The sequence below is a fragment of the Salmo salar genome, chromosome ssa05 (assembly GCF_905237065.1).
Source record: "Salmo salar chromosome ssa05, Ssal_v3.1, whole genome shotgun sequence".
Taxonomy (NCBI): domain Eukaryota; kingdom Metazoa; phylum Chordata; class Actinopteri; order Salmoniformes; family Salmonidae; genus Salmo; species Salmo salar.
This window is the reverse complement of record NC_059446.1, coordinates 81,858,597-81,871,747: the sequence shown is the minus strand read 5'-3', so window position 1 is coordinate 81,871,747 and position 13,151 is coordinate 81,858,597. Positions and strand designations below refer to the sequence as shown.

The window sequence follows — 13,151 nt, the reverse complement described above, 5'->3', positions numbered from 1 at the left end:
ATTAAGAAATCTGAACTGTGTTTTTGGTGGAGTCAATTAGACCAATTTCAGGTTTATATAAAATAAGTTATTTCAGAATATTTAGGCAAGTTATCTGGCTCTCCTACTTTGTAGTATATCCCTCTGGTCTACCCAAGACAGCAGCAGAGGGGAACAATGTTTCAGACAAATATGGATCTCAATGTAATCAGAACCTATACAAAATCTATTTTCTAGGTAAATAAATATGCCAAGGAGCTGCTGGCTGCTATGAGCTCTGGGATGGAGGAGAAGGACGACCCTGGGAAACGCATCACTCTGGAGGCCATGTCGGGCCTGTCCAAGGTGCTCCTCTACCTGGACAAGAAGAACGTCCAGCTGCTGGTTGTCTACATCTTCATGAAGATCAAACCCTTCCTGGAGAGTGTGAGTAGAGCAGCGACACACTTATGTTGTCATGGTTACCACCCTGCTGCAGCCCACTGTTACCATGGTAGCGTTACCACCCTGCTGCAGCCCACTGCTGGCTTGCCTCTGAAGCTAAGCAGCGTTGGTCCTGGTCAGTCCCTAGATAGGAGACCAGATGCTGCTGGAAGTGGTGTTGGAGGGCCAGTAAGAGGCACCCTTTCCTCTGGTCTAAAAAAAAAATATCCCAATGCCCCAGGGCAGTGATTGGGGACATTGCCCTGTGTAGGGTGCCGTCTTTCGGATGGGACGTTACCCTAGAGAGGTTATGTGGGACGAAATCGTCCCACCTACTCAACAGCCAGTGGAATCCCGTGGGGCAATATTCAAATACCTTAGAAATGCTATTACTTCAATTTCTCAAACATATGACTATTTTACACCATTTTAAAGATAAGACTCTCGTTAATCTAACCACACTGTCCGATTTCAAAAAGGCTTTACAACGAAAGCAAAACATTAGATTATGTCAGCAGAGTACCCAGCCAGAAATAATCAGACACCCATTTTTCAAGCTAGCATATAATGTCACTTAAACCCAAACCACAGCTAAATGCAGCACTAACCTTTGATGATCTTCATCAGATGACACTCCTAGGACATTATGTTATACAATACATGCATGTTTTGTTCAATCAAGTTCATATTTATATAAAAAAACAGCTTTTTACATTAGCATGTGACGTTCAGAACTAGCATACCCACCGCAAACTTCCGGTGAATTTACTAAATTACTCACGATAAACGTTCACAAAAAGCATAACAATTATTTTAAGAATTATAGATACAGAACTCCTTTATGCAATCGCTATGTCCGATTTTAAAATAGCTTTTTGGCAAAAGCACATTTTGCAATATTCTGAGTAGATAGCTCGCCATCACGGGCTAGCTATTTTGACACCCACCAAGTTTGGCACTCACCAAACTCAGATTTACTATAAGAAAAATTGGATTACCTTTGCTGTTCTTCGTCAGAATGCACTCCCAGGACTTCTACTTCAATAACAAATGTTGGTTTGGTTCAAAATAATCTATAGTTATGTTCAAATATCCTCTGTTTTGTTCGTGTGTTCAAGACACTATCCGAAGGGTGACGCGCCCGACGCGTTTCGTGACAAAAAAATTCTAAATATTCCATTACCGTATTTCGAAGCATGTCAACCGCTGTTTAAAATCAATTTTTATGCTATTTTTCTCGTTGTTTTCGTTCAAAGACTAAAAATCTAAAATGGACTCTTCTCGTGCACGTGCGCCCCTGTCTCATTGTTCTCTGATCGACCACTATCCAAATGCGCTACTGTTTTTCAGCAATGGGCTGCAAAGTCATCATTCAACGTTCTGCCGCCTTCTGAGAGCCTATGGGAGCCGTAGGAAGTGTCACGTTACAGCAGAGATCCTCAGTTTTCAATAAAGAGAGTGTAGAAGGCCAAGAAATGGTCTGAGAGGGCACTTCCTGTAAGGAATCTTCTCAGGTTTTTGCCTGCCATATGAGTTCTGTTATACTCACAGACACCATTCAAACAGTTTTAGAAACTTTAGGGTGTTTTCTATGCAAATCAAACAATTATATGCATATTCTAGTTTCTGGGCAGTAGTAATAACCAGATTAAATCGGGTACGTTTTTTTATCTGGCCGTGCAAATACTGCCCCCTACCCTAGAGGTTAAACAGGTGTCCTGACTCTCTGTGGTCACTAAAGATCCCATGGCACTTATTGTTAGAGTAGGGGTGTTAACCCCGGTGTCCTGGCTAAATTCCCAATCTGGCCCTCATACCATCACGGTCACCTAATCATCCCCAGCTTACTATTGGCTCACCCCCCTCTCTCCTGTAACTATTCCCCAGCAGGTTGTTGCTGTAAATGAGAATGTGTTTTTCAGTCAACTTAACTGGTAGAGTAAGGGTTCAATCAAAAGAAATAGAGGTGAATCCTGGTCCCTGTACATTGATTCTATGTCCAGTAGCTTTTGTCTATTGACTTTACTTTGGGGCGGCAGGTTCAGAGTTTGTTTTGATATTTTAACCTGCGTGTCGTGATCGCGTTTGATGTAGGGGGACAAAATAAAGTGGTTAGAGCGTTGGACTGGTAACCGAAAGGTTGCTAGATCGAATCCCCGCGCTGACAAGGTAAAAATCTGTCCTTCAGCCCCTGAAAAAGGCAGTTAACCCACTGTTCCTAGGCCATCATTGTCAATAAGAATTTGTCCTTGACTGACTTGCCTAGTTAAATAAATAAAAAATAATAAAATTACAGAAACTTTGCAAGGTTTCCCTCACAAAATAGGTTTCTTACCTCAAGGGCCTTTTGTAGTTAATAACATAAGACATGCAGTTTAACCTTACAAGCGTCATTGAGGTATATGTGGCTCTTCGCTATAGGGGGCAGTATTTTCACGGCCGGATGAAAAACGTACCCAAATTAAACGGCCTGCTACTCGGGCCCAGAGTCAAATATTTGCATATTATTAGTAGATTTGGATAAAAAACACTCTGAAGTTTCTAAAACTGTTTGAATGATGTCTGTGAGTATAACAGAACTTATATGGCAGGCAAAAACCTGAGAAAAATCCAACCAGGAAGTGGGAAGTAGTCTTTCAGACCATTTTCTTTTGAAACTACATTGTCTGTGTGGTCAACTTGCACTTCTTAAGGCTTCCACTAGATGTCAACAGTCTTTACAAAGTTGTTTGAGTCTTCTATGGTGGAGTTTGACCGAATAACAGCTGGTTCAAGCAGTGGACTGTCTGAGGTCATGCATTTTTAATTTTTCTTCTGTAATGAATACGCTATTGTCCGGTTGGAATATTATCGATTGTTTATGTTAACACCCTAAGGTTTGATTGGAAACAGCGTTTGACATGTTTCTACAAACGGTATTGGAACTTTTGAGCTTTTCGTCTATTGATTTGCGCCCCCATCTCGTGCCTTTGGAATAGTGTTTTGGACGCGCCAACAAAACGGAGGTATTTGGACATAAATTATGGACTTCATCAAACAAATGAACATTTCTTGTGGGAGTCCTTCCGAGTGCATTCCGCCGAAGATCAGCAAAGGTAAGAAAATATTTCTAACAGTATTTTTGAGTTTTGACGACGCCGTGGCTTGACGGCTAACTGTATAGCTTGCGTTGATGGTGGAGCTCTGTACTCAGAATATTGAACAATGTGCTTTCTCCGTAAAGTTTTTGAAATCTGACACAGCGGTTGCATTAAGAGGTAGTATATCTATAATTCTTTAAATAATTGTTATATATTTTGTCAACGTTTGATAAGTATTTCTGTAAATGAATGTGCACATTCACCAGAAGTTTTGGAGGCAAATCATTTTCTGAACAACAGATTTGTAAGGCTTATTAGGTTTCACTTCTCTTCTCAGAGAAGGCAAGATATTATATGTTTATGTGATATTTGGTGTTTTGAGTTCCTAGTTTCTCAGGGCCAGATTACTATCATGTAGAAGTTGACAGTATCAAGAAATGGACAACCTTGTTTCAATAAATGGATGTTAGACTGTGAGTCGCTCTGGATAAGAAGGGTTTGATCTGGTAAATGACCAAATGTATTAAATGATGATGGGTTTAGGTTGGATCCTCTGAAGGTTCTCTGTTATGTAGGTCTACTGGTGTGTTAATGTTATGATGGGTTTAGGTTGGATCCTCTAACTGCGCTCCTGTACTGTTGACCCAATAGGAGAATGATGAGATCCGCTGTGCCTCCATCATGCTCCTGGGGAACCTGTCTAAGTTTGGTTCAGGAGAGCCTGTGTTCAAGGACCAGATCCACAACGTACTGGTCAGCCTGCTGCTGCACCTCAGTGACCCCAACCTGCAGGTGGTCAAGGTGGGTAACCTCACATCAACACTCACGTAGTGGACTTGGGAAACTATGGTTCTACGAACTGGTTTGATGTTTGGTACAGTATACCTGTTGTCTAGTTTTCTTTGCAGTCCTGTGCTTTACATACGTAGAATTCATCTGCTATAGTCTGATTTATATCGTAGAATTCATCTGATATTGTCTGGTTTATATCGTAGAATTCATCTGATATTGTCTGGTTTATATCGTAGAATTCATCTGATATTGTCTGGTTTATATCGTAGAATTCATCTGCTATTGTCTGGTTTATATCGTAGAATTCATCTGCTATTGTCTGGTTTATATCGTAGAATTCATCTGCTATTGTCTGGTTTATATCGTAGAATTCATCTGCTATTGTCTGGTTTATATCGTAGAATTCATCTGCTATTGTCTGGTTTATATCGTAGAATTCATCTGCTATTGTCTGGTTTATATCGTAGAATTCATCTGCTATTGTCTGGTTTATATCGTAGAATTCATCTGCTATTGTCTGGTTTATATCGTAGAATTCATCTGCTATTGTCTGGTTTATATCATAGATTAAAGTGAATCGTACGTTATTACGTCATCGTGGATTGAACTGAAGCAGCCTTTGTGCTGAGACTCAGATGGTAGACTAAAAGACTGTTTCCTGTCTGTGCAGGCGTGTAAGTATGCCATGCGAGTGTGTGCTCCAGTGGTGGGCTCAGAGCTCATCACCACTATGTTCCAGAACCATCTCCACGAGGACAAGAGTCTGCACTACGGAGAGTTCATCAACGACCTCACCAAATATCTTGTGAGTTGATCACGGTCTAATACTGTAATACTCTACTCACCATCCACAAACTGGTACAGACCTCACCATCGGCCATCAAAACCAGTAACGGAGATCTGGCATCCGGAGGCGGCAATTGTTTACCTACTGTAGTAAACAGCTTTTTAAATGCGTTGCACGCTATGCAATCAGTAGAGCAGTTGCCTTGGAAACCCACCTTGAACAATAATGTTCTATTACAGAAGGTTCCGGTTATTTTTCTCTTTTTATATGATAGAACTGTTATTTGATTTGTCCCCAGATTCAAGACTTCCCTGGCATGCTCAACTTCTACCACATCACTGTCATCCAGTTCTTCAAAAGCAACTGGGCCGAGGTTCGGGCCGGTGCTGCTATGTTTATCGGTAGGTAGGGAAACTGGTCAGGGTGGGATGTCTCTGTTTCCTTTGATTATCTCTGTTCCTCAACTTCACCTCAACAACCGGGCGGGATGTCTCTGTTTCCTTTGATTATCTCTGTTCCTCAACTTCACCTCAACACCAGGGTTGGGCTTTATTCCATTTCAATTCCAGTCAATTCAGGAAGTACACTGAAATCCCAATTCTCTTCAATGCTTTTCAATAAGGGAAATTGGAATTTGGTTTACCTTGTGAATTGACCTCAACACGGCTCTGCTCTGTGTCTTAGCTTCTGTAGCTATCCCAAATGTCATAATTAGTTGTAATTTTCAAGAAGACAATGTCAATGAAGCTGTTTGCACAAACCAAATATTCTCTCTAATTTACCATGGTAGAGATGTTCACTTAAATATTTATCTAATGAAACGTTAATGTCCTTTATTTCTTTGTAGGTTTCCTTCTGGGTAATCTTCCCGAGGAATTATTTTCTCACATCAACATGGGGAGTGTGACCAAAGGTAGGCTTAGCTGTTTCTCTAGTTCTACTTCCCAGTGAGTTGGGCCTGTTGGAACGGTTGTTGTAGTCCGCGTGATGAGTACTCCTTCCATGTGATATTACTGTAACTAAATGTGCTTGTGTATGTCGGTCCAGGAGTTATTCCTGCTCAGATCCAAGTGATCAGGGAAATCTACCTCATACTCGTTGTCTTCTGTCTGACTAGCGTTGCATAGGAGTGGCACCACCTGGGGGAAGACTATGACCTCATACTGTGTTCTGTGTGTGCTGTCTCCCAGGTCTGGTCATGCTGCTCCAGGACCCAGACCCAGTGGTGAGAGTCAAGGCAGCTGAAGCTATGGGCCACTTCCATTGAACAGACACACATCCTGCCTGCTATTCATTACTTCATTAGCTGTTTTAGAATTGTTTCTGTTTTCTAAGAAGATGATCTGGTACTTTACATGTTGACAGTGCAACTTGAATTAGTCCTTGAAAGTATGAATTAGTGACCAAAGACTGTACCTCCATGTATAGAAAAACATGCATAGCACTTTGGAGCAGTATTATGAAATCTGTTGCCATTTTTGGAATTTGTCTTCAGAATGTTGAGTGTGTTAGGTCAATTGGCCAATGGGCCTGACCTCCGCTGAGCTTAGTGTTTAGCTGAATTCCAAATCGAGCACTATCCCATCTTCCCTAGTCACTTCTGTAGACCTGAAGGGATTAGAAAGGTGTAGGCAATATGGTAGTTGGGATTTGCCTGCTGGATGGAATCTCCACCATATTGGTTGTAGCTATCTATCCTTTTCAGGTCAAGAAAAGGGGCTAGCGGGGAGGGGCTAGGGGTTGATCTGTAATTCAGCCTTATTATTCTGTCTGTGCTGTGAGCCTCCAGCCTCCATTCCATTCACACTAGTCTAGTGGACCACCGAAACACAAGTAGGGCTGGCACTATTACCCGGTAACCCACGGTTATGGATAAAGACCGTAAAAAATGAATGTTACGGTTAAGTCTTTCTTCTGCAACATGGACTCTTAACATGATTAAACTTTTTTTGTAATGTAGAATGTTCGTTCAAATGATGTTAACTGGTGTGGCTCATGCAATGGAATGTACTGTACTTTTTGTAATGTCTATTGAGTTGAATCACCAAATCACAACACATATTTGACTTCCTGCTTTGGTCCTATGGGTACACTCGCAATGGCTGCCAGTCCACCCATTATGCCAACGTTGAATGTGGACTCCCGTTCTATTCATTCTATTTCTATGGCAGCACATGCAGTCAGGAACGGAGGAGAAATGTGCATCTACGTTTATTCATTTGTATTTTTTTGCTATTTGAACGGTTGTTACGGTGACCGCAGTCATTTGGCTGACCAAATTACCGTCCTACAAAGTTCCATGACCCTCACAGCCCTCCACACAAGGATGAGCAGTTATCAGCCACGTCCAAGGAGGCTGTCTGTCAGCAAGGACAGCCCAAAACCATCCCATGTACCCGTTCTTACAGTTACTTCTGCTAGGATTGTCTAACAACAGGACTGCATCCTAAAACACTGTTGTAGCTTGTTCAGAAAATGTCTTGTAGGAACAGGAGTTTTCTCCTGACCACAAGACCTCACCATGGGGGGAAAAACAGGACCTAGTTATATAGTTATACATTGAGTTTCTACTGGTCAGGGAAAATGCCTGGGTCACTTTCTTTAGGACCATGCAATGGAAAATGAATGAGAAATTTGTGTTGTTGGACAAGTCCAGATAGTCTCTCCCTGTTTTCAGTCAGTTTTCTTCCGTTTGGTGCCTAATGAACGTGACCCCTAGTCTTTATCTGTTCTTCTTTACCCCAGGTACAACATGTACGCAACCAGGCACTCCCGTGGAGTTGCCACACAGTGCCAAATAATCAGACCTGGATTTAAATACTATTTGATTTATTTCAAAAATAGTGTTTACTTTAACCTGCCAGAGGGGCGGGGTTTGCAGTTTTGCCAGCGCTATTCTATTGGTTCCATTGTGCAGGCAGAATTAAGAACACCTAAAGTACTTGAAATTATTTCAAATAGTATTTGAACCCAGATCTGCAAATAATAGTTTTACTGGGAAGCTGCATTAAGATGGATGTAATAACCTTTCCTTTTCATATCTCTCCTTGTCTTATCTCACACGCTTTCTCTTAAAAGATGGAACGCACTTAACTTTTCCACTCCTACTGTCCTTTTCATGAGATTGGGTTAGGGTACCGATTATAACAGGTTATGAGGTCTTAAGCTATGACATTCCTGTCAAGTAAGTTTTACGTTGCACTACTTAATCAGTCTGTCATTGTACACAGTGAATTACACATCCACATGTTTTTGTTGCGTTACTGATGGATAGAGATGTTTGTAGTAAAGTGCGGTATAGGCACTATTTAATGTGTTGCCTACATTTGGTAAAAGTCCTGGTACTAAAGTACAGCTGGATAGTACCTGTGTGTCTGGGGTGTTGAAGGGTTACTGAGGATGATGGCTGTTCTGTTGGACCATTCTTTGTTAATGTGATATTTTAATGTGACATCTTTCAATAATGGACATGGAAAAAGTGCACTGTTATGTATGCAAACTGTGTCCATTTAAAATGGAAACAGGCCTATGACGATGATGATGGAAAATATATTTTCCATTTTGGAAATAATAAAGTGATGATCCATAGAAAAATAACAGGTGTCCTGAGCCTTTTATGTCACAATTGTTCAAAGGAAAGCTCTAAGAACTAAGACATAATAAATCATATGGTTATTAAAGCTGTTTTGTTAGGAAAATATGGAGAAAGATTAATATATAAAGGAAAGGTACTTATATACTATTGAGGATATAAACCTTACTGTACAGTATTTGAAAGCTTATTTGATAACCTGTGGGAGTCCCCTGCTCTCCTCACACTCGGCATTCATCTGGAAAGGCATCTGGCTGATGGAAGTGAATTGGGGAATACGATTTAATTGTGTCCATCAGAGCAGTTTTTCTAAATGACTAATGGTTTTAATATATCTCCTGAAAAGCTCACTTCAAAGTACTGTCCACTGGGTCTCTTCACAACTCCTCAAAAAGAAGAGAGGAGAGTATTAGAAGGGTAGTTTGAAGACTGAGAAGAAAAATAAAGTGGAAATCTCACCCAGCACTATTTGGATCCGTAGTGTTCAAGGTGAATCAAACAACTGGTGAAGTTAATTTAACTCTAGGACATATCATTTATGTTACATTCACTGCACGTTCTAACTGGACATTGTATTCAACTGCAGTCAGCAGATTGGGGTCTCAGGCAGTCTATGAGATAATCAACGCCTAATAGAATAGAATACATAGCGGCCTATTGAATCTGAGTCAATTTAACTTAATGACCAAACAGGCAGGCTTGTTGAATATAATGGGCTGAACCTTGATAACCACTAGCCCATGTGAATGACTGGATGTCCTCTTAAAACTGCTTACAGTGACTGCTCTGCATGAGAAACCCATATTGTCTAAATAAGCAATCCAATCTCAAGATACGTAATGATGATTTAAAATGATCAGTGCCATCATCGCATTGAATGGCACCGGTGTTCTTCTCAGGTCAAAACAGTTCATTTCAGATAACAATTGGTTTACCGTAAATGGTAGCTCCACATTGTCATGCAGGTCATTTCAAATCTTAATTGACCATCTTTAAATAATGACTTTGAAGGTAATGCAATCATATACTGTAGCTGCACTTGAGGAGGCTGTGGATTGGAATGCCAGCTAGATCAGTGGTCAGAACAGGAGATGGTGATATTGGTGCTTCATTGTCCTAGAGAAGACAGGAGATGGTGATATTGGTTCTTCATTGTCCTAGAGAAGACGAGGGATGGTGATATTGGTGCTTCATTGTCCTAGAGAAGACGAGGGATGGTGATATTGGTGCTTCATTATCCTAGAGAAGACAAGGGAAGGTGATATTGGTTCTTCATTGTCCTAGAGAAGACAAGGGAAGGTGATATTGGTGCTTCATTGTCCTAGAGAAGACGAGGGATGGTGATATTGGTTCTTCATTATCCTAGAGAAGACAGGAGATTGTGATATTGGTGCTTCATTATCCTAGAGAAGACAAGGGAAGGTGATATTGGTTCTTCATTGTCCTAGAGAAGACAAGGGAAGGTGATATTGGTGCTTCATTGTCCTAGAGAAGACGAGGGATGGTGATATTGGTTCTTCATTATCCTAGAGAAGACAGGAGATTGTGATATTGGTTCTTCATTGTCCTAGAGAAGACAGGAGATGGTGATATTGGTTCTTCATTGTCCTAGAGAAGACGAGGGATGGTGATATTGGTGCTTCATTGTCTAGAGAAGCCAGGAGATTGTGATAATGGTTCTTCATTGTCCTAGAGAAGACAGGAGATTGTGATAATGGTTCTTCATTGTCCTAGAGAAGACAGGAGATTGTGATAATGGTTCTTCATTGTCCTAGAGAAGACAGGAGATTGTGATATTGGTTCTTCATTGTCCTAGAGAAGACGGGAGATGGTGATATTGGTTCTTCATTATCCTAGAGAAGACAAGGGATGGTGATATTGGTGCTTCATTGTCCTAGAGAAGACAGGAGATTGTGATAATGGTTCTTCATTATCCTAGAGAAGACAAGGGATGGTGATATTGGTGCTTCATTGTCCTAGAGAAGACAGGAGATGGTGATATTGGTTCTTCATTGTCCTAGAGAAGACAGGAGATTGTGATATTGGTTCTTCATTGTCCTAGAGAAGACGAGGGATGGTGATATTGGTGCTTCATTGTCCTAGAGAAGACGAGGGATGGTGATATTGGTTCTTCATTATCCTAGAGAAGACAGGAGATTGTGATATTGGTTCTTCATTGTCCTAGAGAAGACAGGAGATTGTGATATTGGTGCTTCATTATCCTAGAGAAGACAGGAGATTGTGATATTGGTGCTTCATTGTCCTAGAGAAGACGAGGGATGGTGATATTGGTTCTTCATTGTCCTAGAGAAGACAGGACATTGTGATATTGGTTCTTCATTGTCCTAGAGAAGACGAGGGATGGTGATATTGGTTCTTCATTATCCTAGAGAAGACAGGAGATTGTGATATTGGTGCTTCATTGTCCTAGAGAAGACAAGGGATGGTGATATTGGTTCTTCATTATCCTGCAGAAGAGAAAAGGCAATAATAGTTTGTCTAAAGTTGTGACCAATGATGCATATAAACCCTGGATTGCTGATGCTATGTATTGGCCATTGAGAGGCTTTAAAGCCACCGGTCGGCCATATTGGCTCTCCCCAGAAGCAGTCCTCTATAGCAGGTATTCACAAACTGGAGTATGTCAAATGTTGTTTTTTTTCTTTCACATTTTCAAACAGTCCATTTATATTTTCCAACGGGGCTATACATTTGGGTGAGGTTTGTTCCTCGCCTGAGTAAACTCGTTTCACTGCCAAAAATAAAAGTAAACCATCTAGTTCAGCAAAATAACAACACAATGTCAAATACAGGTAGCCTAGTCAAATAATCAACATCCATTCACATGAACCGTTACTCTCTCGTGGGAATTCTACTAACGGTTCGTATATAGCCAAACGTAGCTGCTGCTCATGTTGGTATCTGTACTGATGCGCAAAAGCCATGACAGGGAGACATAGTGGAGTGGTAATGTGCATGCAAGCAGTTGCTCCCGACACCACTTGGGTACACTGCAGCATCCACCGAGAGGCTCTTGCTGCCAAGGGAATGCCTGACAGCTTGAAAGACGTTTTGGACACTACAGTGAAATAAAGCCTCTGAACTCTTGTGTATTTTCTGCACTATGCAATGATATGGACAGTGACCATGTAACATTTTTACAATATAAAAGTGCGCTGGTTATCATGGGGCAAAGTATTGACACATTTTTTTGAATTGTGAGATGACCTTAAAGTTTTCTTTACTGACCATCATTTTCACTTGTCTGACCGCTTGCATGATGATACATTTCTCACACGACTGGCCTATCTGGGTGATGTTTTTTCTCAACTGAATGATCTGAATCTAGGATTACAGGGATTCTCTGCAACTGTATTTAATGCACGGGACAAAATTGAGGCTATGATTAAGAAGTTGGTGCTCTTCTCTGTCTGTTCTAATGAGGACAACACACAGGTCTTTCCATCACTGTATGATTTTTTGTGTGCAAATGAACTCAAGCTTAAGGAGAATGTCAAATGTGATATAGCGAAGCACCTGAGTGAGCTGGTTGCGCAATTACACAGGTACTTTCCCAAAACGGTTGATGACACAAACAACTGGATTCGTTATCCCTTTCATGCCCTGCCTCCAGTCCACTTACCGATATCTGAACAAGAGAGCCTTATCAAAATTGCAACAAGCAGTTCTGTGATAATTGTATTTAATCAGAAGCCACTGCCAGATTTCGGGTTGGGCTGCGCTCAGAGTATCCTGCCTTGGCAAATCGCACTGTTAAGACACTGATGCCCTTTGCACTGATGCCCTTTACCTATGTGAGAGTGGATTCTTGGCCCTCACTAGCATGAAAACTAAATACAGGCACAGACTGTGTATGGAATATGATTTAAGACTGAGACGCTCTCCAATACAACCCAACATTGCAGAGTTATGTGCATCCTTTCAAGCACACCTTTCTCATTAACCTGTGGTGAGTTATTCACAATTTTCGATGAAAAAATAAGGTTTTATATGTAAGATGGTTAAATAAAGAGCAAAATGATTGCTTATTATTATATTATTATTTGTGCCCTGGTCCTATAAGAGCTCTTTGTCACCTCCCACGAGCCGGGTTGTGACAAAAACTCACACTCATTCTTAAGTTTAATGAATGTATCATATAGTGTGTGTGTGGCAGGTTTAGAATGATGGCAAAAAACATAATTTGAGAGTGTGCTGACCCTGGTGCTAGAGGGGGTACGCAGCTGGAGGTTGAATGTTTGAAGGGGTACGGGACTATAAAAAGTTTGGGAACCACTGCTCTTTAGGAATGAATGGAATTCTACAGTATTTCAATTAAGGACAACATTACATAATTCATGATTTTGTTGTTGTTTTGGGGACTCTAAAAATATATACTTTAATTAAGGAAAATTATTTATATATTTTTTTATTTTTATACGTTTAGTGCACATAATACAATTTCAAAGTATGCATTAATAGAAAACGTGTTAAAAAC

At 40.8% G+C, this 13,151-nt stretch overlaps 1 protein-coding gene across 1 annotated transcript; it reads left to right on the top strand.

Moving 5' to 3' along the window:
* The first annotated feature begins 195 nt into the window (after positions 1–195).
* On the top strand, positions 196–8,658 carry LOC106605486 (maestro heat-like repeat-containing protein family member 1). The gene is made up of 6 exons (XM_014201206.2): positions 196–405; positions 4,134–4,283; positions 4,945–5,079; positions 5,360–5,462; positions 5,909–5,974; positions 6,252–8,658. The coding sequence occupies exons 1-6, from the start codon at positions 250–252 to the stop codon at positions 6,326–6,328; spliced, it is 687 nt and encodes a 228-aa protein (XP_014056681.2). The 5' UTR covers positions 196–249; the 3' UTR covers positions 6,329–8,658.
* Positions 8,659–13,151: the final 4,493 nt, after the last annotated feature.